Source organism: Martes martes, assembly GCF_963455335.1.
Source record: "Martes martes genome assembly, chromosome: 2".
Lineage (NCBI taxonomy): Eukaryota > Metazoa > Chordata > Mammalia > Carnivora > Mustelidae > Martes > Martes martes.
The window spans coordinates 34949627-34977546 of NC_137889.1; the positions used below are offsets into that span (position 1 = coordinate 34949627).

General features: G+C 34.9%; 1 protein-coding gene across 1 annotated transcript in view; it reads left to right on the plus strand.

Moving 5' to 3' along the window:
• ADAM32 (ADAM metallopeptidase domain 32) overlaps window positions 1-27920 on the plus strand; it is a gene marked incomplete at both ends in the record, with an annotated part of 188452 nt that overhangs the window by 72797 nt on the left and 87735 nt on the right. The window contains 4 exons of the mRNA XM_080796289.1: window positions 2157-2293; window positions 14351-14528; window positions 21998-22090; window positions 23067-23262. Coding sequence (XP_080652415.1) covers window positions 2157-2293; window positions 14351-14528; window positions 21998-22090; window positions 23067-23262 — 604 coding nt within the window. The remainder of the gene's footprint in view (window positions 1-2156; window positions 2294-14350; window positions 14529-21997; window positions 22091-23066; window positions 23263-27920) is intronic.

Here is a 27920-nt window from a genome sequence, read left to right on the forward strand (position 1 = left end):
AGAGGTACCAGCTAGGTTTTCTGTTCAGTTAGGGCCAGGAGCTACATTCAGCAGTCAATAGGGCTGAAAATTAAATCCCATTCTTGGGCAGAGCAGGAGAGCCTTTTCTAAGCAGCCTCTTAGATATTTGCAGTTAAGCTGTATGGTTGGGCAGGGCCAGGAGCTACATGCAGCCATGGAAGGGGTATGAATCATCTTCCCTGTCTGGGAAGAACTGACTTTAAGCCCAGGAAGGCTATCTGTGGTCTTAAGCTGACATGTACCCCAAGTTCCTGGCTGAAAGGTACCACTGGTTTTGCTTTGTGGACAATAGCTATTCCTACGGTACACTCCACTTGAATATTGTTGAGCTATGCAGCTTCTAGGTATTATGACCTGACTTCTGGTTAGGTGGCACCAGAAGGTGCACTCAACATGGGGAGGGTTATGATTCAACCCCCTACCTGGGTGGGGTTGGGGGACAGACCAGGCTTCAACGGCAAGGCTCTTTGATGACTCGAATCAGGAAGACCTACTGTTCAGTGGGTTCCCTGGTCAGACTGCATTATGTCTTAGTTCTACAGAAAGGTAAAACTGCTGGTTGGGACTACTTTTTGGGTGCTGTGGGTGAGAACTTGGTCTGCCAAGATCTGAGTGTTCATTGTTTTGAGTCCTTCCATTCTTCTCTGTCACAGATTTCCCATGTTCAATTCATGTAGCATTGTCTGTGCTTCTTATGAGGGCAAATCAGACTGGGCACTCCTAAGAAGTCATCTAAAATCCTGGGGGAGCGGGATGTCCACCCTGGTAGGGTAGTAGGTGGTAGCTGCTCTTCTTACCCTTCTAATGTGGTCTGTTTTGTTTTCTGTAGTGCAGGGAGTGCTTCGGTCTGACCTCCATGTTCTAGGATCTTCAGAGTAGTTTCTGTCCAAGAGTAGTGTTAGTTCTTGTTGCGAGGGGGCAGTGAAATTGGGAATAACCTATGATGCCATCTTGGTAATATCACTACTGTTGTGATTTAATTCTTAATACAGACCAGGAGGCCACGAGAGTTGGTGAGACAAATGACCTAAGTATTGTTATCAAAACTTATTTTTGATGGGGCTCTCTCATTCTCATATTGTTTGGAGGGAGGCTTCCTATGCTGGAAAAGAAAATCCAAGTATATTTCTCCATGTCACTCCAGTTGTTCCTTTACCAAGTTTCAGATTTTAACACCTTCCCTACCAAATCTGGTAGGATTTGAGAATTAAGTTAGTGCTGTAGCCCTGCAGTCCTTATGCTTTGTGCATGGTCCTCAGCCATGTCCATCCAACTACTATAGGAGATGGGGAATTACTCCAGTGCTGCTTCAGAGGCTTACAACTGCCTATTTGCATTCTCAGTTGCTTGTTCACAGCTTTCCCTTTATATTTCTCATAATATGTATCCTCTAGTACTATTAACAATCCAGTTGAACTGTAAATTTTTACTAGAGCTTGTCATTGGAGCAGTGAAGTGCCCTGATCTTCCTCACAACCTGTCCTCACCTCTACTTTATTCGATGCCAGATTTGGTCATAACTGGAGAAATCATGATATTACTGCTCATCATGAATTACCAGCATCACATTTCTCCTTGGCATGGAAGTTATCTCGGCACTTGTTAAATATGTGAGTGGTATTATACAAGAATGCTACCTTGAGAGTCTTTCTGTTGTTTCTCCTGATATGAGTTATGGAGTCATGGAGAATCCCATTAGGAAACTGATAGCACACTTGAACTGAGCAATCTGGTTTTGTGGCCATTTCATGTGCTGGGAAGCAGAATATCATGTGGACTATTCTAAATGTGTATAAGAGCTATTGTAAGAAATTAGGTAAATTGAAGATCGTGGTCCATGTAGCCAAAAGATATAATGAAAAACAGCTCTTCTATATTGTTGTGATAGGTACTTAGGAATTATATTAGGTATTTTGTTGTTAAATCATGATAAAGCTTGGCATAGACTCAATTTGCTTATTTCTCAATAAAATTTCATAAGAAGAACTTCAGCTTTTCACCTGTCCAAAGAGCTATATTTTCTATCCTTAAATATTTGATAAAATAATAAATATGTTCAAAATTAGAAAATTATCACTTTTTATCACCTTTTAATGATTTGTCTTTCATTTGAAATTTTGTTTTTGTTAATGTAGTACCCCAAGGAGATAACTTTGGAGGCATTTTCCATTATTGTTACGCAGATGCTCGGACTCAGTCTGGGAATGTCATATGATGACACAAAGAAATGTCACTGTTCAGGAGCAATTTGCATAATGAATCCAGAAGCTATGTAAGTTTATTTAAAAGTAAGGTTTATTGATTATGTTTATTTTGTTTTAAATATTTGAAGTGAAAAATTTAGTGTTTACTTATAGCACTAATTAGCTGTAAATGGACCAAGTACTACAAAATATAAACCTGAAAGTTTAAGTATAAGAGAGTTGGAAAGAGATATACCATTAAGAACAGTCAAAGATAACAAACCCAATTGCAAAGATACATTAGCAAGGGAATGAGACTGTATTTTGTGAAATCTCCTAGTGAGGATTGTTAAATACCTGTCAGAATAGAGTGGCAGGATGGATAAAAGAACATGACCCATCTGTATGCTGCCTACAACAGAAAAAAAAACACACACAAACTGAAAGTGAAGGTTTGGAGAGAGATATTACATGCAAATGGAAGCTAAAATAGTCTGGAGTAGCAGTAGCTCTATCAGACAAAATAGACTTTATATTTTTTAAGACAACAAAAGTATTTATTGCAGGAAATGTCAGAACTTTATTGAACTTCATTACAAATAATTTTTTTAAATTTTATTTTTATTTTGATTTGTTTCTGTTGCATTAAAAAAAATTTTTTAGGTGGTTAACAAACACTGCAATACTGGTTTTTGGAGTGATTCATCACTTAGGTGCAGCACTCAGTGCTCATCATTCACAAGTGTTCCCCTTAATACCAATCACCCATCTAACCCATCCTCCACTCATCTCACTCCATCAACCCTCAGTTTGTTCTCTATTGTTAAGAGTCTCTTACAGCTTGTTTCCCTCTCTCTTTTTTTTTCTTTTCTCCCTTCCCATACGTTCATCTGTTTTCTTTGTTAAATTCAACATATGTGTGAGGTCATAGGGTATTTGCTTTTCTCTGACTGTCTTATTTTACTTAGCATAATACACTCCAGCTCCATCCAAGTGATTGCAAATGGCAAGATTACATTCTTTTTGTTGGCTGAGTAATATTTCATTGTATATATACACATTCATTTCCTTTACCCATTCAACAGTTTATGGACGTTTGCGCTTTCTCCATAGTTTGGCTGTTGTTGATAATGCTGCTATAAATTTTGGGGCACATGTATCCTTTTGAATCACTATTTTTGTATCTTTTTGATAAATACCTAGAAATGCAATTGCTGGGTCATAGGGTAGCTCTATTTTTAACATTTGGACAAAGGTCCATACTGTTCTCCAGAGTGGCTATACCAGTTTGCATTCCCACCAGAAGGGTAAGAGGGTTCCCCTTTCTCTGCATTCTGGCCAACACCTATGGTTTTAGCCATTCTGACAGGTTTGAGATGGTATCTCATAATGGTTTTAATTTTTATTTTGATAATGATAAGTGGTGTTGAGCATTTTTTCATCTGTCTGTTAGCCGTATGGATGTCTTTTTTGGAACAGTGTCAGTTCATGTCTTCTGCCCATTTCTTAACTGGGTTATTTATTTTTTAGGTATTGACTTTGATAAGTAAAGTCTTTATACATTTTGAATACTAACCTTTTATCAGATATGTCATTTGCAAATATCTTCTCCCATTCCATATGTTACCTTTTAGTTTCGTTGATTGTTTGCTTTGCTGTGCAGAGGCTTTTTACTTGAAGTCCTGATAGTTCATTTTTTGTTTTGTTTCCCTTGCCTGTGGTGAATGTCTATTAAGAAGTTGCTATGGACTAAGTCAAAGACATTTCTGCCTTCCTCTAGGATTTTCATGGTTTCCATTCTCACATTAAGGTCTTTAACCCATTTTGAATTTATTTTTGGGTATGCTGTAAGAAAGTAGTCCAGTTTCATTCTTTTGCATGTTGCTGTCCAGTTTTACCAACGTCATTTGTTGAAGAGACTGTCTTTTTTCTATTGGATGTTCTTTCTTTCTTTGTTGAGGATTAGCTGACCATATAGTTTTGGGTCCACTTCTGATTTCTCTGTGGTGTTCCATTCATCTGTGTGTCTATTTTTATGCCAGTACCATACTGTCCTGATGACTACAGCTTTGTAATATAGCTTGAAATCTGGAATCGTGATGCCTCCAGTTTTGTTTTCTTTTTCAGAACTGCTTTGGCTATTTGGGGTCTTTTGTAGTTCCATACAAATTTCGAGATTGTTTGTTCTATTTCTGTGAAAAATGCTGGTGGTATTTTGATAGCGATAGCATTAAATGTGTATATTGCTTTGGGTAGTATAGACATTTTAACAATGTTTGTTCTTCTAATCCATGACCATTGAATGTTTTTTCATTTCTTTGTGTCCTCCTCAATTTCTTTCATAAGTGTTCTATAGTTTTGAGAGTAGGGATCTTTTGCTTCTTCTTCTTCTTTTTTTAAAAAAGATTTATTTATTTATTTGAGAGAGAGAGGGAGAGAACACACATGTGGCGGGAGATGTAGAGGGAGAGAATCTTCAAGCAGACTCCCCCCCTGCCCCCCCCGCCATAAGCACAGAGCCTGACACAGGGTTGGGTCTAACAACCTATAAGATCATGACTTGAGCTATAATCAAGAGTTGGATGCTTAATCAACTGAGCCACTCAGGTACCCCTAGATCTTTTACTTCTTTAGTTAGATATATTCCTAGGTGTCTTACTGTTTTTGGTGTAACAGCAAATGGGATTGATCCCTTGATTTCTCTTCCTGCTCCTTCATTATTGAAGTATAGAAATGCAACAGATTTCTGCACATTGATTTTATATCCTGCAACTTTGCTGAATTCATGGATAGGTTCTGGTAATATTTTGGTGGCATCCTTTGTGTTTTCACCATGTCATCTGTGAGGAGTGAAAGTTTGACTTCTTCCTTGCCAATTTGGATGGTTTTTTTTTTTTCTTTTTGTTGTATGATTGCTGAGGCTAAGAATTTCAGTACTATGTTAAATAATAATGGTGAGAGTGAACATCCTTGTCTTGTTCCTAACTGTAGGGGAAGGCCTCTCAGTTTTTCCCCATTGAGGAAAAAATTAACCATTGGTTTTTCTTATATTGTGTTTATGATGTTGAGATATGTTCCATCCATCCCTACTTTGTTGAGGGTTTTTATCATGAAAGGATTTTGTATTTTTTTCAAATGTTCTTTCTGCATCTATTGAGAGCATCATATGGTTCTTAACCTTTCTTTTTTTAATGTGGTGTATCACATTGATTGATTTGTGGGTGTTAAACCTCCCCTGCAGCCAAGGGAAAAAAATCTCATTTGGTTATGGTGAATAATCCTTTTAATGTAATGTTGAATTTGCTTTGCTAGTATTTTATTGAGAACTTATGCTTCCATATTCATCAGGGTTATTGGACATTATTAATTCTCCTTTTTAGTGGGCCTTTGTCTAGTTTTGGAATCAAGGTAATGCAGGCTTTGTAGAATGAGTTTGGAAGATTTCCTTCCATTTCTGTTTTTTGGAACAGTTTCAGAAGAGTATGTATTAACTCTTTACATGTCTGGTAGAATTCTCCTGGGAAACCATCTGGATAGGACTTTGTTTGTTGGTAGATTTTTGATTACTGATTCAATTTCTTTGCTGGTTTTGGACCTGTTCAAATTTTTTATTTCTTTCTGGCTCAGTTTTGGTAGTTTGTAAGTTTCTATGAATTTGTCCATTGCTCCCAGGTTGCCCAGTTTGTTGGCATATAATTTTTTTTAAAGTATTCTCTTATGATTGTTTTTATTTATGCAGTGTTGGTTGGGATATTTCCTCTTTGATTCATGATTTTTAAAATCTGGGTCCTTTCTCTTTTCTGCTTGATAAGTCTGGCTAGGGGTTTAGCAGTCTTGCTAATCTTTCAAAGAACCAGCTCTTGGTTTCATTGATCTACTGTTCTACTGTTTTTCTGTTTTCTATCTCATTGATTTCTGCTCTAATCTTTATTGTTTTCCCTCTCCTCCTGGATTTAGGCTTTATTTTCTGTTTCTTTTCTTGCTCTTGTAGGTGTAAATTTAGGTATTTAGTATTTGACTTCTCTTGCTTCTTGAAAAAGGCCTGTATTACTATACTTCCCTCTGGACCAGCTTTGGTGCATCCCAGAGGTTTTAGACTGTCATGTTTTAATTTTCATTTGCTTCCATATATGTTAAGTACTTCTTTAATTTCCTGGTTGACCCATTCATTCTTTGATTGGATGTTCTTTAACTTCCATGTATTTGTGGTCCTTCCACATTTTTTCTTGTGGTTGACTTTGAGTTTCATAGCACTGTGGTCTGAAAATATGCATGGTATGATCTCAGTCTTTTTGTACTTCTTGAGGGCTGATTTGTGACCCAGTATGTGATCTGTTCTGGAGAATGTTCCATGTACACTCAAAAAGAATGTGTGTTCTGCTGCTTTAGGATGAAATGCTCTGAATATATCTGTTAAGTCCATTTGGTTCAGTGAGTCATTTAAAGCCCTTATTTCCAATTATTGATCTGTCCATTGCTCTGAGTGGGGTGTTAAATCCCCCCAGTCATATCGTATTACTACAGATGACTTTAAATTTGTTATTAATTGATTTATATAGCTGGCTGCTCCCACACCGGGGGCATAAATATTTATAGTTGTTTGATCTTCTTGTTGGATATACCCTTTTATTATGATATAGTGTCCTTCTTCATCTCTTTAGTACAATCTTTGGCTTAAAATCTAGTTTGTCTGATATAAGGATTGCCACTAGTGTGGCAGTATAGTCTTTTCCAAGTGTAATCCAGGAAGGAAAACAATTTCTCTCAGTGCATCTTGCAGATTCCTACACCACTTTGTGTGGTCTCTGGCCACTGTCCTCTTCCTCCCCAGAAGCACAGGCCACAGTTTCAATCTGGCAAAAGTCTTGCATTTCTAAAACCTGAGAGGTTGCGCTCCACACTGTTTGCAGAAAAACCTGCCACACTAGTTCCCCTGGGTCCTTGACCTCTGGTCCCTAGAAGTCTTCTTGTGTGAACCCAAGGCCGCACTCTCTTAACTCTTCTCCCTTTCTCTCCCCATGGAAAGAGTTCCCTCCCCTCCTCAGCAGAGCACTTTTTTCTCCCACAATTCACTTCCACACACCTCACAGCTGCCATGCTATCTCCCTCCAGCTGTTGAGATCCTTCTTCCAATCCTCAGATGGATTTCCTGGGTGTTCCAAGTGATCTGACATCAATACAGCTCTGTTCAAAGGACAAGGAAAGTCAGGGTCCCCCTATTTCTCCATCTTAACTCCTCCTGGCTTTCTTTTGATGTCCATTAGCATGATAGATGATTCTCCAGCTCCCATTTTCAATCTGCTGGTGTCTTTAAGTCTAAAATGTGTCTCTTGCAGGTAGCATAAAGATGGATCTTGCTTTTTTTTTTTTTTTAAATACATTCTGATACCCTGCGTTTTTTGACTGGGACATTTATTCCATTTGCATTCAGAGTGATTACTGAAAGATTTGAACTTAGTGCCATTGTGTTACCTATGGAGTTGATGTTTCTTGTGATGTTCTCTGGCCCTTTTTTGTCTTTGTTGCTTTGGTCTTTTTTCCCCCCTATTCAAGGGTCCCCTTAATATTGCTTGCAGGGCTGGTTTAGTGGTCATGAACTCCTTTAGTTTTTGTTTTTCTGAGAAACTCTTTATCTCTCCTTCTATTCTGAATGACAGCCTTGCTGGATAAAGTATTCTTGGCTGCATATTTCTCCCATTCAGCACAGAGTATATCTTGCCAATTTCTAGTTCAAACATCTTACTTATATCTGGATTCATATATCTGGCCATGCGTGCTACTTCCTGTTGTTTCTTTTGAGATGAATTTCTCCATCTTTTCATTTTGTCCAGAAAAGAAAAGTAGAAAAAATAACAATAACAACAACAAAATTAGATCCTGGGTGTGTTTTGGTCAGCTTGTTAAAAGAAGTTCCATCTAAAAGTAAATAAATAAACAAACAAGCAAACAAACAAAAAATATAAAATATAAATAAAAATTAAAAAACAATAAAAAACAAAAAATGAATTAAAAATGAAAAAATGAAAAATAATAATAATACAAAATAAAAGTAAAAAGGAAGCTAGATCCTGTTTCTTTTAGAGCTGAAGCTTTGCAGCACTCTAAAATCAGTAGACTTGGTGTGTGCAAGATGTTTGTTTGTACTGGTCTTCTGGGGAGGGACCCTGTTGCCCTGATTCTCAGGTGGACTTGCCCTAGTGGAGATGTCTCTCTAGGGGGCGAGGGGTGGGGGGGAGGGGTGGTGGTGGTGGTGCAGGGCTCTGGCCTCCACTAGGTGGCTCTGTTTTGCTCCCTGAAGGCTTTCAGTGTTGATGGGCAGGATGAAAATGACAGAGCCCTGTCCCCCCAAACCCTGCACTCTAGAACCAGCGCTGAGCGTTTATGCTTCCAACTCCCCAGGAAGCCCTCCAGAAGAATAATCAGTTGTGTTCCCAGCTGCCCTCAGATCCCTGCCTTCACCTTGCCTGTGTCTGAACTATTTTATTTCTGGAGTATGACTGCGTTTCAAAACTCCAAATTTTAGGGACTTCCCTGGTGTGGACCTGCACTGATTCTGTAGGGGGAAGGTCTCACTTCATGTTTCCTGTTGTCAGCCTCTGCCAAGAAAGCAGCCCCATAACTGTGCAGCAGTTCAGAGTTCATGGCAACGCGGAGCAGAGAGCCAGCACCTAGGCTGGCTGCCCTCAGCCGGAGTCCCCATTCCCATGCCTGAAAACAGTGCAGCACATACATGTCACCTGTTCTCCTTGCAACCCAGGGAATCCTCAGACCACCTTGTCTACTCCTGGGCTTCTGCTGCTCTTTGCCACCTGAGCACCTTTAAGCCGGGGACAATCTTGGTAGTGGCGATGTCTAATATTTCAGGTTTGTGCTCTGCTGCTTGTAATGCTTTGCAGTAGTGTCCCTAAGCAGGACTACCTCCCTTGCAAAGTACCCAAGTTATATCTCTCCCATATCAACTCTCTGCACCTCCTGTCTTCCAAAGGTGCTTGCTTTTCTACTTGCAGACTTGCAGTTTTGTTCTCTCAGACTTCAGATTGAGTTCTGTGTGTTCAGAATTTGATAATTATCCAGTTGTGTTTGAGGAATGAGGCAAGCTTAGGGTCTCCCTACTCTTCTGCCATCTTAACTCCTGCCCCAGGTTTATATAGTGTTCTACATTTTATATTTGTGAGAAAGTGTTGCAGGATTGCAGAGTTCTTGTCTCACAGAGTCAAAGAACGACTCTTGCAGACACAAAAGGGTGAAGTGAAGTGAAAGTTTATTGAGTGAAGGCGAGAGCAGAAAGGAAAGAAAAATCTCTCTAGGGTGAGAAGAGTCCCGAATGGGTTGCTGCTGAGGGCTTTTAGGGGCAATCTTTTCATTGAGAACTGACTGGGAAGCTTGGGTCATGAGATTCTTGATTTGTTCCCTTATCTTTTGCTCAGCTCTCTCAGCTGTTTACACTTGCCAGAGATAGTTCCAGAGCCCAGTTAGGGAAATCAGGGGCCTCCTCTCTCTCCTGCCTAGAACTTCACCCCTTCCTTACTCATGGGGCAGGACTGGTGGGCAGAAAGGGCTATACTGGGATTGTAAGGATTGACTATGTACTTTTTAATTAGTGGGGGTTAGGGATGGCACAAGTCTCCAAGGAATCGGGAAACAAGGCTTTCAGGACATTGAGGGGCCAGCTGATGCCAACATAAGGCTACTTTTTAAAAAAAAAAATTATTTATTTATTTTTAAAGACTTTATTTATTTGTTAGAGAGAGAGCGAGAATGAGGGCACAAGCAGGCAGAGCTGGAGAGAGAAGCAGGCTCCCTGCTGAGCAACAAGCCCGATGCGGGACTCGATCCCAGGACCCTGGGATCATGACCTGAGCCGAAGGCAGTGACTTAACATACTGAGCCACCCAGGTGTCTCTATAAGGTTACTTTTAAACATTAAGGTACTAAGGCTACCATGAACTCCTTGAGGAAGGTCATGCTCTGCATGTTTCAGGTATCCATCAGTAGGCTGCAAACTGTAAGGAAGTTTTAAGTTAGCTCTTTGCCTTTGTTTCCCACAACAAAGGGACTGTGCTAAGTATGACCGATTCATAATTGAAGAACAATGAGAAGTCAGAAGTGAAAGTAAGGCATTAATTTTTGAAAACATGCTCTTTCATAACTGCTCCAACTTTAACATACATATTTATGTACACATATGTATTATATTAAAAATTAGATCTAAATTAGCTTTATATAAAAATAATATATGTGTATAAACATATGTTTTTTTTAAAGATTTTATTTATTTATTTGACAGAGATCACAAGTAGGCAGAGAGGCAGGCAGAGAGAGAGAGGGGGGGAAACAGGCTCCCTGCTGAGCAAAGATCCTGATGTGGGGCTCGATCCCAAGACCCTGGGATCATGACTTGAGCCAAAGGCAGAGGCTTTAACTCACTGAGCCACCCAGGGGCAACCTGTTTTTCAATTTCTTATAAAACTCTTGCGTATAGGTATTACCTTACTTTTACAAAACTTTGCGTTATAACAATACATCTCATACATTATTGTAAGTAATTTTCAAAGGAGGCATGTACATAAGAAAGTATTATTTCCATTTAATGTGTGTCTTTTAAAGCCCCTGCTTAGTAGTAAGCCTAAATGACTTTACATTGGATGGATATACAGTTAATTAACGGCCAAACTTCAGTTGATGTCAGTAATATCACCAATGATTCATTGGGCACTTAATAAAAGCCAGAGAGTTCAGTTAGGCACTTTACTTGTTTAATAGTATTTAATCTTCACAACAACCCTATGAGGTGGATGGGTATTATTATCCCTGTTTTGTAGAAGAGAAAACTGAGACTTAGTTAAATTACTTTGTTTAAAACCTCTTAAGTCACAATGTTCTTACTAGTTAACAAGTTTATCTAACCCAAAGCTTTGTTATTTTCTGTACTCCACAATGACTTCATATACAAGACAATAAATATATTAGAATTAAGTTGAATCACAAAGCAAGAGAACATTAGCATGCATTTGAACAGACTTAATTCTTATAATTCAGTGATCCTACTGGCATAGTATTTGGATGTTTTAATTTCCATCTGCTTTTTTAAATGTGGGTTGCTTGTATCTTAAACTCTCACATTTAGGATAGTCTGCACACACAAATGAATTCAAAGGTGAAAAGAAGAAAGGGGCATGGAAAATGGCAAGAGCTATGAATGTAGAAACCTAGAGAAAACTGCTGGCAAGGTTTGCTCTCCTGTCTGGTTCCATCATTTTACAAGGCAAAAATATTTAGAAGGAACATGGAGTTATCAGTTATTCAATGAGATTGAATTATTTTATGAATATTGCTTTCTTTTCATTCATTGCTAAGACCAATTTTATTAAAATATGGAAGTTTGATTGAAGAAGAGGAGATATCATTTTTCAGAATGGAATACATTGAGGGGAACATGGGCTTTAGAATCTTTCACTTGTTTGTTATATTTTCCAACTCAGTTTCCTCATCTGAAAAATGAGATCATGATGGCTACATTGTACATTGTCCATTACTTGTGAGGATGTAAGTAATAAAGTTACATCTAAGTTATTTGTCACTGTGCTGTTACCTCTTATTTGAGGAGTAGGGAAAACATGAGCAATGAGAACAGGAATTTAGGGGAAAAAATGTAGAAGAGAGAAAGGCCTTGAAAGGAAAATGGGGTAGTGGGGAAGATAAATTTTTCTTTTTTCAAAATGCTGTCAAGTACTAGCCTTCACCTCAAAAAAATGGTAGAGAGCATTTTCCATTTCCATTACTTTTTTCTATCACTCAATTTCTTTGTCTCTGAACCTAGAACTTAGGCTAGTTATATCATAGTTTCAGTAAGCTTTTACAAATAATTTGGAAACAAAACTAACATAGCATTAGAATTCAAAATGTAAAATCTCAACAAAATTAATAGAAAAAATTCTGTATATTTGATTACAAGTAATCTTTGGGAACACATATTCTTAAGAACTGCTGTTTTGGGGAGCAAAAAGGTAAATAACTTAAGATTATATATAATAGACCTAAGGTAGTTTCCAGAGTCAAAATATTATATAGTTTTCGATTAAAATTTTCCTTACTTTTCAATTTTAGTGATACTATTATCAAAATTTATGATTTATAGTAAAAATATATTCATATTTAATAATAAATATTTTATTATGTAATGTTCAAAGATGAATATGAGGGTAAAAAAAGTACCTGAATTTGAATTCTTAAACAGCTGTGTGTGAATGCTGATCCTGCTAATTTACAAACTGAGTTTTGTGAGGTTTTTAGCTTTTCTGAACTTTAGTTCAATTTCTATAGAATGTTGGTGACAAAACCAGTCTCCCTGATATGTAGTGTGTATTAAATATTCAAGTATTTAAAATATCTAGCTAATAATAGGTGCTCAATAAATGTCAGTTTTCTCCTTATCTGATATAGTTTTACTGCATATTGAAAGTGACTCATCTTACGGAAATATTCTCTGAAGCTGTCTTTATTAGTGGTATGTAAACATAATGACATAAAATTTTGATTAATATAAAATTTCTCTGAGATCTGTGAGAAAGCTCAGAACCAAGCACAGTATAATCTATTTAATAGAAGTTTTTTGTTATTATAAAAAATCAATAGACAATTGATTCTGTGTTTGCTAAGTACTGTACTTGTGATAAGTAATACCAATAATAAAGATGATAAAGTTCTTGCCTCAAACAACTTACTACTTAATGAATCATCTATCATATATGTGCTACAAACCTGTGAATAAATAATGAAAAAAACATTAAAACAGAAAAGATTCAAACTTTCAAAGAATTTGATTCTTAATTTTATAATAGTCAGGGGAAAGACTGAGGGAGTAGAAGAGAAGTTTGAAGAATTGTTGATATATATCCAGGAATTGACATAAATGGATACAGGGTTTTCTTCATTCCTAGGCAAGAGACATCATATACATGTATAAGTATTTTTCTCTATATGTAAGAATTTATATACAGTCATGCCCAGAAACTCAAAATTAATATAATAATGTATATAAAATAAAGTTAATCTATTTTTAATTTTTTTTATTGAGGTAGGAATGCTTAACAGGAATTCTCTTAAAATTTAAATGTGCAATACAGTATTGTTAATTATAGGTACTTGTTGTACAGCAGGTTTCTAAAATGTACTCATATTGAATAACTGAAACTTTATACCCATTGAATAACTCCCCATTTCCGCCTCTTCTTAGCCCCTGACAACCACCATTATACATGGTACAAACTCTGCATCCATGAGTTTAACTACTTGAAATATATATATGTGAGATCATACAGTGTTTTTCTTCTGTTACTGGCTTATTTCACTTAGCATAATGTCCTCATGGTTCATCCATGTTGTTGCATATGGGTGTATATACATATATATGCATGTATATACATTTTTTTAATCCATTGATTTGTCAATGGAAATTAAGGTTGCTTTCCTATCTTTGCTATTGTGAATAATGCTGCAAAGAACATGGGAGTGCAGATATCTCACTGAGATCCTAGTTTCAATTAGTTTATAAGTATACCCAGAAGTGGGATTGTGGGATCATATGGTAGTTCTATTTTAATGTTGTGAAGAACTTCTCTACTGTTTTCCACAGTGACTGCCCCAATTTACATTCCCACCAACAGTGTGCCAGGGATTCCAATTTCTCCATATCCTTGCCAAATCTGACCTTTTAATTTAATTTAATTTTTTTCAAATCTGATCTTTTAAAATGATAATAGCCATCTTAACAAGTGTGTGGTGATATCTTATTGTGGTTTTGATTTGAAATTCCCTGATGACTAGTGATATTGAGCACCTTTTCATTTTCCTGTTGAGCATTTATATGTATTTTTTGAATAATGATCTATTCAAGTCTGTGCCCATTTTCTAATTGGCATGTTTATTTTTTACTATTAAATTGTACTTAATTTTATTTGAATAAGGTTATGTATCCCAGTAAATAAAATCACATGATCTACCCAGGAATAATTTTGATCTCTAAGCACTTGTTGTAAACATTTATCATTACCTATTCAATTTAACATTTTGAAAGTAATTTATATTATATAGAGTTGTGTTTTTGGAAGTGTACTGCCAATGACATTATATGGATTCACCTCTAGGCGATCAAGTGGTGTGAAGACGTTTAGCAGTTGCAGTTTGAGTGCCTTTGAAAATTTCATTTCAAATATGGGTGCCAGATGTCTTCAGAACAAGCCACGAATGAGAAAAAGTGCGGCAGCACTCTGTGGCAACGGCAAAGTGGAGATAGGTGAAGCGTGTGACTGTGGTACTGAGGAAGTAAGTCTGATAAATAGGAAAGTTAATTAATAAATTACTTGTTTAAGCTCATATCTTGTCATAAATGCTATGTATCTCAAATATGACTGAGTACTATGCAGAATATTGACAGTAAGTGAAATTAAGTTTGAAATACATCCAGAATATACTATATAGACGTAGGTTGAAGGATTTTGAACAAGTAGAAAATGTACTCCTAAAAATTATTGCTGACGGGAAAAATATGAAAAAATGAACTTTTGTGTTCTAAACTAATTATCTAAGATCTCTCCAAACCTGTGCTTAACCTCTGGATATGTTATAAATGTTTTATTGAAGATTAACATGTCATCCCTCCACCAAGTATCCTTTAGGGTATTATTCCACAATGGGATCAGTAATATGGTAAGGTAAGGCTATTAATATTACAGTCTGAACATAGGGTGATTTTAATTATACACTTGGTAAGGAAGCTCTGAAAATATAGTGGATGCAAAAGGTCCAGGTTGTAGTACTTTAAGGCAATTCAGTATTTGCAGCCATACTGCAGCTATTATACATTTCCATGATTACAAGATATATGGAAATGATATTAGGGTGTGATACATATATGGGTGTGAATATGCTTATATCCATACCACACTATTTTATTTTATTTTTTAAAAGATTTTATTTATTTATTTGACAGACAGAGATCATAAGTAGGCAGAGAGGCAGGCAGAGAGAGAGGAGGAAGCAGGCTCCCTGCTGACCAGAGAGCCCGATGCAGGGCTTGATCCCAGGACCCTGGGATCATGACCTGAGCTGAAGGCAGAGGCTTTAACCCACTGAGCCACCCAGGTTTTGCCATTTGGTACATCAAGTCCTCCCTCTTAATTCTGTTTCCCTTCCTCCCTTCCTCTTTCTTTCTCTCTCTCTCTTTCTTAATTTCTTTTTCTCTTAATTTCTTTTAAAATATAATTAACATACAGTGTTATGGTAGTTTCAGGTGCACAGTATAATGATTCAACAATTCTGTGCTTTTCTTGGTGCTCTTCATAATAAGTGTACTCTTAATCCTTTTTATCTGTTTTCACTATTCCCCTGCCCATTCCCCTCTAGCAACCACCATTTTTCTCTATTGTTGTTGGTGATTTTTTTCTTAAATTCCACATTTGAGTGAAATCATATGGTATTGATCTTTCTCTGACTGACTTATTTCATTTAGCATTGTATCCTCTAGGTCCATCTATGTTGTCACAAATGGCAGGATTTTATTTTTTTCTTTATGGATGAGTAATATGTCATTGTATCTATCTATCTTCCATTATATTTATAGATGTAGATACAGATATATCTCCCACATCTTCTTTGTCCATTCATCTATCATAGGACACTTGAGTTGCTTCCATCTGTTGGCTATTATAAACAATTCAAGTTTATATATTTTTATATATATATATATATATACACATATATATATATAAAAGTTTATATAGTGGTGTATCTTTTTGAATTAGTAAGTACCTGAAGTAGAATTATGGGTTTATTTGATATTTCTATATTTGATATTTGTTTGACATTTCTATTTTTAATTTTTTGAGGAGCCTCCATACTGTTTTCTACAATGGCTACAACAATTTGCATTGTCAAACAATGCGTGTTATTTTTCCCCACATTTTCACCAACTCGTTATCTTGTGTTTTTAATTTTAACCATCTGACAGGTGTAACATGATATCTCATTATGGTTTTGATTTGCATTTCCCTGATCATGAGTGATGTTCAGTATCTTTTCATGTGTCTGTCAGCCATCTGTATGTTTTCTTTGGAGAAGTGTCTATTTAGGTCCTCCGTCCATTTTTTAATTGGATTTTTTTTTTTTGGTGCTGAGCTATAACAGTTCTTTATATATTTTGGATATTAACCGCTTATTGGATATATAATTTTGCAAATATTGTATCCCATTCAGTAGGTTGCCCTGTTGTTTCACTGATGGTTTCCTTAGCTAAGCAGAAGCTTTTTATTTCGGTGCAGTCCCAGTAGTTTAATTTTGCTTTTGTTTCCCTTGCCAGAGGAGACATATCTAGAAAAATGTTTCTATGCTTATGTAAAGAAATTACCAGCTGTGTCTTCTAGTAGTTTTACAGTTTCAGGTTGGTCTCACATGTAGTTTCTTAATCTACTTCAAGATTATTTTTGTGTATGGTGTAAGAAAGTTGTCGTTTTATTCTTCTGCATGTAGCTCTCCAATTTTCCTAACACCATATGTTGAAGAGACTGTCTTTTCCATATTGTATATTCTTGCCTCCTTTGTTGTAGATCAATGGCCCATATAAGTGTGACTTTAGTTCTGAACGCTGTATTCTGTTTCATTGATTTGAGTGTCGGGTTTTGTGTCAGTACCATACTGCTTTGATTACTGTAGCTTTGTACTATATCTTGAAATCTGAGATTGTGATATCTGTTCAGGAAACATCTGATTGTCATTTTGCCTGTTCTAGAAAGTCATGTGAATAGAATGATGCCTCACATATCCTTTCTTCTTTCAGTTTATTTATTTGTTTATGTAAGTCATCTCTATACCCAATGGGGGGCTCAAATTTATGACTCTGAGATGAAGAGTCACATACTCTTCTGACTGAACCAGCCAGGTGGCCCTGGCTTCTTCCTTTCAGTACTGTGTTTTGAGATTCGTTCAACGTGGCTTTATGTCACAATAGTTTCTTCCTTTTTATTTTGTGTAATACTTTGTTGTTTAAATATAACACAATCTGTTTTTTCATTTACCTGCTAATGGATATTTGAGTTGTAACAGTAGTGGGCCATTATTCCAAATTCCTAAAAGTAGAATTGCTGGATCATATAAGTATATGTTCATGAGAAACTTGCAAACTATTTTCCAAATTGTTATATTATTTTACAATCTTATCAGCAACATATGAAACTTAATTTCCTCCATATCATCGCCAAAATGCGATGTTGCAGCCCTTTAAATTTTAACCATTACAATGGTTTTGGTTTGTGTTTTCTTTGAGTATAATGATGTTGAACATGTTCTCACGTCCTTAAATAACCATTAAATTGTTTGTTTTTTTTATTACTGATTTGTAAGAATTTTTTTCCTATAGGCTGGATACTAGTTCTTTGTCAGACATGTATATTATAAATATTTATTTCCAATCTATGTATTACCTTCTTGGTTGTTTAACAACATCTTTGAATAGCAAGCATTTTTAAATTTTTTATGAAGACCAATTTATCATTTTTTTCTTCTATGGTCATAACGTTTTATGTCCTAAGAAATCTTTGCCTACTCAAGGTCATGAATATTTTCTCCTATGTTTTCTTTGAGAAGTTTTACAATTATCACTCACAGTGGTCTTTGATTCATTTTGGGTGCATTTTTGTGTTTGAGTAGTTTTTTTGAGGTTCGTTAGGCTCCATTTGAGTATCAAATATTTCTTATTTGTTAAGATGACTATATTTCACCATTGTATTACTTTAGCATTCTTATGAAAGTAAATTACTATACATGTGTATCTATCCCTGGATTCTTTTCTGTTTATTTATGTAACCATAATTTATGCCAGTTCTACGCTATTTTAATTCATGTATTTTCACAGTAAATCTTGAAAACAGGTAATGTAAATCACCCAACTTTGTTCCTTTTTTCTAGGATAGTTTTATTATTGTGAGACCTTTGTATTTCCATATAAATTGGAGAATCAGCATGTGAATATAGAAACTTTATTGGAATTGTGTGGTATTCATACATCAATTTTGGGAGAATTACCTTTTTTTAAAATTAAAATTGAGTCTGCTAATCAATGTACATGGTGTGTATCTCCAGTTATTTAGCTCTTCTTTAATTCATTTAGTTTTTCTATAGTTTATTTGTTTCTATAGCATTGTTTTAAAATTTTATTTAAGAATTATTCATTGCTAGTATAGAAAATACAGTTGACTTTTGTGAATTCACCTTGGATCTAGTGTCATTTAGAAATGTTGAGAATGGTCTTTGCTTTGTTTTTATTGGTGGAGGAAGCTTTCTGATTTTCACCGTTAGATATAATGTTAGATAAAATTTTTTTGGTAAACAGATACCATTAGCATGTTGAGGAAGTTCCTTTCTATTTCTGGTTAGCTGAGAGTCTCAAATCAGGAATTAGTGTTGAATTTTGTCCAGTGTCTTATTTTTGTGTCTATTGAGCTGATCCAAATGAGTTTTCTCCTTTTTAAAAGTAATTAATTAATTAATTAATTAATATAGTGCATTTCATTGATTGGTTTTTGAATGCTAACCCAACTGTGCATTCTAACATTAGCTTCACTTGCATTGTTCTGTATATATAGTGCTAGATTTAATTTGCTTATATTTTGTTTGGGTTGATGGCACTTATCTTCACAAGGGGATTGTGGTCTGCAGTTTTTTTCTTGTCTCGGAATATTTTCTGGTTTAAGCACCAAGGCAATTCTGAGCTCAGTACTTTCTGAAAGAATTTATTTAAGATTATTATTATTCCTATTTATTTATTATTTTTATTGTGGAAGAGCACTTCACATAAGATCTACTCTCTTAAATCTACCCTCCTAGATGTTTTATAGCCTTACATTTTACATTTAATTTATGATCCATTTTGAGTTATTTTTTGTGAAATTTAGAGTCAGCGTCTAATCATTATTTTCTATGTGAATATCCAGTTTTTCCTGCACCATTTGTTGGAAAGACTATCCATTCTCCATTGATCTGCGTTTACTCCATTGTTAAAGATTTATTTTCTGTGTTGGTCTGTTTCTGGGGCTTTTATTTTGTTCCAGTGGTCTCTTTGCTTATTCTTTTGTGAATACCACACTGTCATTATAGTTCATAGTAAGTTTTGAAGTTGGGTGTTGTCAGTTCTTCGGTTTTCTTCCTCATTTTTTCCTTCTCCACCTCCTTTTTCTTCTTCTTCTTTCCTTCTTTTCTGTGTTATGTGACTATTCTGCATTTTTTTTTTAATCTCCGTATAAACTTTAGATTGAGTTTGTCAATATCAACAAAATAACTTGCTGGAATTTTTATTGAAATTGCATTAAATCTCTAGATGAAATTGGAAAGAACTGACATCTTAACTCTATTGAGACTTCCTATCCATGAACATGGGATATCTGTCCATTTATTTATGTCTTTTTTGATTTCTTTCATTGGAGTTTTATAGTTTTTCTCATACAGATTCTATAATAGTTTGTTAGAATTATTCCCAAATACTTCATTACTTTAATGCTTATATAAATGGCATCATGTTTTTTAATTAAAATTCCCATTTTTCATTGTTAGTATGCAGGGAAACAGTTGACTTTTTTTTTTTTAAGATTTTATTTATTTGACAAAGAGTATGTGAGCATGAGCACAGGCAGGGGGAGCTGCAGAGGGAGAGGGAGAAGCAGGCTCCCTGCTGAGCAGGTAGCCTGATACAGGACTTGATTCTAGAACCCCGGGATCATGACCTGAACTGAAGGCAGACACTTAACCAACTAAAACACCCAGGTGCCCCAAGAATTGACTTTTTTTTTTTTTTTTTTAAATATTTTATTTATTTATTTGACAGAGAGAGGTCACAGTAGACAGAGAGGCAGGCAGAGAGAGAGAGAGGGAAGCAGGCTCCCCGCTGAGCAGAGAGCCCAATGTGGGACTCGATCCCAGGACCCTGAGATCATGACCTGAGCCGAAGGCAGCGGCTTAACCCACTGAGCCACCCAGGCGCCCAAGAATTGACTTTTGTATATTAACTTTGTATCCAGCAATCTTGCTATAATAAATTATTAGTCCAGGAGATTTTTATTTATTTATTTATTTATTGTTTTTGGTCAGTCATTTGGGATTTTCTTTACATAGTCAGTCATGGAATCTATGGAAGAAACAAGTTTTTTTTTTTTTTTTCTTCTCTCTCAACCTATATATTTTTAATTTCATTTTCTTGTCTTACCACATTAGCCAGAACTTACAGCAAGATGTTGAAAGGAGTTGTGAAGACTTTCCTAGTCTTGTTCCTGATCTCAGGGGAAAAGCTTATAGTTTCTCATCATATATATATATTAGCTGTAGGTTTTTCTCTGTATGTTCACTATTAAATTTAGGAATTTTCCCTTTACTCCTAGTTTGCTAATATTTTGTATGATTAATTAAGTGAGTATTGGATTTTGTCAAGTTCTTTTTCTACATCAGTTGTTATGGTCATATGGTTTTTCTTCTTCAGCCTGTCAATATGATGAATAAATTGGTGTTTGAATGATTATGAGAGATATTGGTCTGTAATTTCCTTTTTTGTAATGTCTTTGGGTTTGGTATTAGAGTAATACTGGCCACATAGCATAAGTCAGGAATTTCATACATCAATTTTGGGAGAGTATTATGTATGTAATTCCTGGGGTGAAGGCAGTATGAGCTTTTCCTGGGTTCTGTCGTAGTTGCTTTTTCTCTTGGCTAATTTTAATTTGCATCATTTCCATATAATAAACTATAACTCTGAATATAACAGCTTTCAGTGAGTTCTGTGAGTCCTTCTAGTAGATTACCAAACCTTAGAGTTGTTTTGGAAATCCATTGAACTTGTGTTTGGTGTAAGTAGTGTGGGAAGTTTTGGGGACATTCTGACTTTGCAGTAGGCATAAACTCTATATACCTTTCCCCACCTCCAGCATTACTGAAGTATGACTGACAAATAAAAATTTTATTTTTAAGGTGTTCAATGTAATATTTTGATATATGTATAACTTCTGAAATGATTACTACAGTCAAACTAATTAACCTATCCTTCACAAGTTCCCCCCCCCTTTTTTTTTGTATGTGGTGAGGACACTTTATCTATCCTCTTGGCAAATTTCAAGTGTATGATACAGTACTGTTGACTATAGTCTTCATGTTTTACAGTGAATCCTGAAAACTAATTCATTCTTAAATGAAAATTTGTACCTTTTTAAAAAAAAAGATTTTATTTATTCACTTGACAGACAGAGATCACAAGTAGGCAGAGAAGTGGGCAGAGAGAGAAGGGGAAGCAGGCTCCCCGCCGAGCAGAGAGCCCAAACCGGGGCTTGATCCCAGGACCTGAGGATCACGACCCGAGCCAAAGGCAGAGGCCTTAACCCACTGAGCCACCCAGGCACCCTGAAAATCTGTACCTTTTGAACAGTATCCCCCCCTTTTCCCCACCCTCCAGACACTATTAACCACCATTCTGTTCTCTCTCATTATTCTCTAATTTCTGAAAAAAAAAAAAAAGTTGTTTCATATATTTTTCCTAGTTTTCTAGTTGGGTAGGAGTTTCTTGGTACTGGTTACTCTGTTTTGATCTGAAGTGAAAGTCTTACTTTAGTATTCTAATTGTCTAGAGATACAGAACTATAAATATTGACAGCATTAATATTTTTCCCTAAAACTCAAAAGATAAGCCCAGTAAATACAGTTCTTACCAAAGTTTATATTATTATCATGATGTACTTTTACTTGTGCATTCCATTAATTCATAGCAATGTGGACCTGCTAGCTGTTGTAATCCTCACACTTGTAAGCTGAAACCAGGATCACAATGTGCTGCAGGATTATGCTGCAGGAACTGTCAAGTAAGATTTAAGTTTATTAATATCTTCCAAGTATGTAATGAATCATGTCTTAATACTTTAAATACTTTGTGTTATGTTAGCACAAAGTTCAAACAACAAACTTATTATTTATTCAAAGATCATTTAATTGAAATATCACATACTAGTTTATATGTTGAAGATGTTGACTCTTTTCCTGCTTTCCTTTTCAGCTCCTGCAATATATTTGTAACAGATTTGTCATATGATGATCCCCCTATTGAACTACCTACCATGGGTTCTGTGTTCTTGACTATCCTTGACTAACGCAATTTTGTTATTTTTTTCTAGAATCTTATCATGTGGTTACATTCTTACGTCTGTGATCTTTTTATTGTCACCTGGAAATCATCAATTAAGATGTATGAGATAGATGTCCCTTTAAGATTGTTTATGTACATTTTCAGATTCTGTATATGAAAGTGTTAATTAACTATAGGATAATTCAGGAGAACAGTTATGATTGAATTTCTTCTCTAAAAACTGCCTCTTTACCCTTTGGTTTTCCTCTGTTTAATCGGTTATTTATGGTTCACATTTGTCATAGAATTACAAATATTCCATACTTACAAACTATGCTTTGAATAAGTATATTTTATTTAGAAATTGTCTGAATTATATTGTTTTCACCCAAGAAATAATTATCTGAAGCTAAAAGTGATTTTTCCTCCCTTGCACTGAAATACAAACAGAACTTTGGCAATCATCACATCATATTTATGTTATACTTTTCCATGTGCATATGCTTATTTCCTATTGTAGCTGATAATATACTTTTTTTCAATATGATATGCATAATGCTTTATACAAAGAAGGTACTAATAGACATTAATGAATAAATAGATCATTAAACCATAAATAGAATTAATTTTGAAATAGAACAATTTTGAAATAAATACTGAGAAATACAACAATCTTAAGTGTAATGCTTTATTTTTTATATTTTAATTTCTATTAGATTGAAAGACCAGGTGTTCAATGTAGGGAAGCAAGACATCGTGAATGTGATATTGCTGAATTTTGTGATGGAGGGTCACCAGAATGTCCATATGATGTAACTATAAAGAATGGACATGTATGTAAAAACAAATATCTGTGTTATGATGGAGGCTGCCAGGATACAAATGCACGTTGTGAGATCACATTTGGAAAAGGTAATATTGTTTTGTAAAATCTACATAGTTGGTACTTTGTATTTTTATTAACATTACCAAGACAAATGGCAGTTAATTATATATATATAATTGTATAATTGTATACATATGTATATAATATATAATTGTACATAATGTGTATATATGTGCATATTACATTAAAAATATACTTATAACAATGTGCATATGTACACATATATAATTATAATATATAAACTATAATTATATACATATGTATGTATGTGTAAGTTAAATTCTATCTATATATTTAAATATATATTTAAATTTTTTTATTGTGTTCTGTTAGTCACCTTACAGTAAATCATTAGTTTCGATGTAGTGTTCCATGATTCATTGTGAGTTACCCTTTGACCCAGCACTACTGGGTATTTATCCCCAAAATACAGATGTCGTGAAAAGAAGGGCCATATGCACCCCAATGTTTATATTTAAATTCTTTATTCTATTTAACATCTATGTTTTTATTTTTCAAACTTTATTAAGGTATAACTGACAAAGAAAAATACATATTTAAGATATATGAATTATTTTGATATTTTGTGAAATAATTGCCACATCATGGTAGTTAACATATTAGTTACATATATACCAAGAAATGAAATTGCTTAATCATAATGTAGTTCATTTTTAATTTTTGAGGCGTCTATATACAGTTTTCCATAATGAGTGTGCCAACCTCATTCCCTGCAACAGTGTACAAAGTTTCCCTTTCTCTACATCCTTGCTAGCACTTGTTATTTTTTATCTTTTTGATAATAGCTATCCTAAACGGTGCAAGTTGTGGTTTTGATTTATATTTTTCTGATGATTAGTGATGCTGAACACCTTTTCATAAATCTGATGGTCATTTGTATATCTTCTTTTGAGAAATGTCTATTCAAGTCTTTTGCTATTTTTAAATCTCATTATTTGTTTTTGCTCTTGAGTTGTATGAGTTATTACATATTTTGTAGATTAACCCCTTATCAGATACGTGGTTAGCAGATAGGTCTCACTTTCACTCTGTTGATTGTTTCCTTTATTAAGTTTTTTTTAGTTTGGGATCCCCTGGGTGGCTCAGTTGGCTGAGTGTCTGACTCTTGGTTTTAGTTTAGGTTAGGGTCTCATGAGTCTTGGGTCCAGCTCCCTGCTCAGTGGGGAGTGGGCTTGAAAGATTCTCTCCTTCTGCCCCTCCTCCTCCCTTGCTCTCCCTCTCTCTAACAATAAATACATATTTTTTTTTAAAAGGAAGTCTTTAAGTTTGATGCAGTCCACTTGTCTATTTTTGTTTTTGTTGTCTGTTCTCTCATGCCATATCTAAAATATTATTTCCCAGACCAATATTCAAGAGCTTTTCCCCTATTTTCTTATAATTTAACAGTTTTAGGTCTTAAGTTTATGTTTATCTTGACCCTTACCACCTTCAGCAGCTTTACTGAGATGTAATTGACCTATAACATTGTGTCATTTTAAGGTATATAACATGATTTGGTATGGTTATATATTGCACAATGCTCAATGATTACCACCATATTGTTAGCTAACATCTCCATCATGTCCTATAATTAGCATTTCTTTTCGTGGTGAGAGTATTTAAAGTCTTTTCTCCTAGTAACTTTCAAGTATGTAATACAGTATTACTAAGTATATCATCATGCCGTACCTCAGAATCCCAGAACTTAAATCATCTTATAACTAGAAATTGGTACCCTTTGACAAACATCTTTCCCTTTACCCCACCTACCAGCCTTGGTAATCACAGGCTATGTATGCTTTGTTTACTTGAGTTCAGTTTTTGTTTTGTTTTTTTTGTTTTTTTTTTTTTTTTTGGTGATTTCACACATAAGCAATGCTATAGAACATTTGTCTTTCCTTGTCTAACTTATTTCACTTAACACAATGCCCACAAGTTTATCCATGTTGGCATAAATGGAAGGATTTCCTTCTTCCTCATGACTGAATAAAATGTTACTTTATATAAATACTACATTTTCTTTACCAATCCATTCATTGACAGACACTGTTTCCATATCTTGCCTATTGTAAAAAATGCTGATACAAACATGAGGATGCAGATTTCTATTCAAGATCTTGTATTCATTTCCTGTGGATATGAAGTGGATTAGAGATGGGATTGGTGGATCATATAGTAGTTCTACTTTTAACTTTTAAAGGGACCTTCATACTGCTATTCATATGGGTATTAGCTATGCCAATTTACATTTCCACCCACAGTGCATAAGTGTTCCATTTTCCCCATATTTTCGCCAATATTTGTTATTTCTTCAAATTTTTTTTAAGGATTTTATTTATTTATTTGACAGACAGAGATCACAAGTAGGCAGAGAGGCAGGCAGAGAGAGAGGAGAAAGCAGGCTCTCCATGGAGCGGAGAGCCCAATGTGGGTCTCAATCCCAGGACCCTGGGATCATGACCTGAGCCGAAGGCAGAGGCTTTAACCCACTGAGACACCCAGGCGCCCTTCAATTCTTGATGAAAGCCATTCTAATAGATGTAAGGAATTATTGTGGTTTTGGTTTGCATTTCTTTGGTATTAGTGATATAGTAAACATATTTTCATGTACCTTTGTCTATATTTATGTCTTTGAAATGTCTTTGCTCATTCCTAAATCAGATTGTTTGGTTTTTTGTTACTGAGTTTTATGAGTTCTTTGTATATTTTGGACATTTACCAGATATGTGATTTGCAGATTTTCACTTCCATTCCGTAGATTGTCTTCATTTTTTTATTTCTTTTGCTATGCAAGAGCCTTTTAGTTTGATGAAGTCCCATTATTACTTCTTGTTTTTGCTGCTTGTGCTTTGGTGTCATATCTAAAAAGTCATTGCCAACAACAATGTCGGTCGGTGTCAATGCTTTTTCCCTATGTCATCTTCTAGGATTTTTATGGTGTTCATTCTTACATTTAAGTTGTTAATCTATTTCAAGTTAATTTTTGTGAATTGTATAAACTAGAGGTTTACTTTAATTCTTTTACATGAGAATATCCTGTTTTCCCAATGTCATTTATAGAATAGGTTCTTTTTTCCCCATTGAGTATTTTTGGCTCCCTCATCAAGTATTTTTTGAGCATATACATGGGATTTGGTCTAGGTTCTCCATTCTGTTCCATTGGTCTGCTCTTCTTACAACAGTACCATACTGTTATAATTATTACAGCTTTGGAGTATAATTGAAATCAGGAATTGTGTACCTCTAGTTTTGTTTTTTTCTCAGGATTGCTTTGGCTTTTCAAAGTTTCTGTGGTTCCATATAAATTTTAGTAATTTTTTCTATTTCTGAAAAATGCCATTGGAATTTTGGTATAGATTGCTTTGAAACTACAGATGGTATTGGTAGTATTGACATTTTAACCTATTAATTCTTCTGATCCAGGAACACAAGATATCTTGTATCTTAGATTTTTTTCATGAAAGTTTTATCATTTTCAGGGTACAGATCTCTCACTTTATTTAAATTTATTCTGAAGTATTTCTATTGATTTTGATGCTAGTGAGAATGATACTGTTATTTCTTTTTCAGCTGCTTTGTTGTTAGTGTATAGAAATTCAAATGATTTCTGTATGCTGATTTTGTACCCTACAGAGTTACTGAATTTAATAGTTATAGCACACCTTTTTGGTTGGGTCTTTAGGACTTTCTCTATATGAGATTATATTTTCTACAAGACCATTTCACTTCTTCCTTTCCAATTTGGATGCCTTTTATTATTTTTTTACCCTGACAGCTCTCATTACAATTTCTGGTACTATGTTGAGTAGGAGTGGTGTGAATGAACATCTTTGTCTTATTCCTCATCTTAGAGGAAAAGTTTTCAGCTTTTCCCAATTGAGTTTGATATTGACTGTGGGTTTATTATATGTGGACTTTATTGTGTTAAGGTGTGTTCCTTCTATACTCAATTTGCTGATTATTTTTATCATGAAAGGATGTTGTATTTTGTCAAATGCTTTTTCTGTTTTTATTGAGAGAATCTTACGATCTTTTATCTTTCATTCTATTTATGTGGTATATCACAGTTAGTGATTTGCATATATTAAACTACCCTTGCATTCCAGAGATAAATGCCATTTGATAATGGCCTTTTATTCTTTTAATGCTCTGTTGAATTTAGTTTAGCAATATTTTGTTGAGAATTTTTACATCTGTATTCGTTAGAGATGTTGGTCTATAGTTTTCTCTTCTTATAGTATTCTCATTTGACTTTGGTATCAAGATAAAGCTGGCCTTATAGGATGAATTTGGAAATGATCTCTTCAGTCTTTTGGAGGAGTTTGAGAATGATTAGCATTAATTATTCTTTAAGTGTTTGGTATAATTCACCAGAGAGACTATCTGGTTTGGCCTTTTCTGTGTTGGGAAATTTACGATTACTGATTTTATCTCATTATTCAAAATTGGTCTGTTCTGATTTTCTAGTTTTTCATGATTTAGTATTAGTTGGTTATGTTTCTAAGAATTTATCTACTTTTTCTTGGTTCTCCCAATTTGTCAACATATAATTGTTCATAATAGTTGCTTATGACCCTTTGTGTGTTTATGTTACCAGTTATAATGTCTCTTCCTTAATTTATGGTTGTTTATTTGAATCTTCTATTCTTCTTTTTTTTTTGAATCTTCTTTTTTTCTTAGTCTA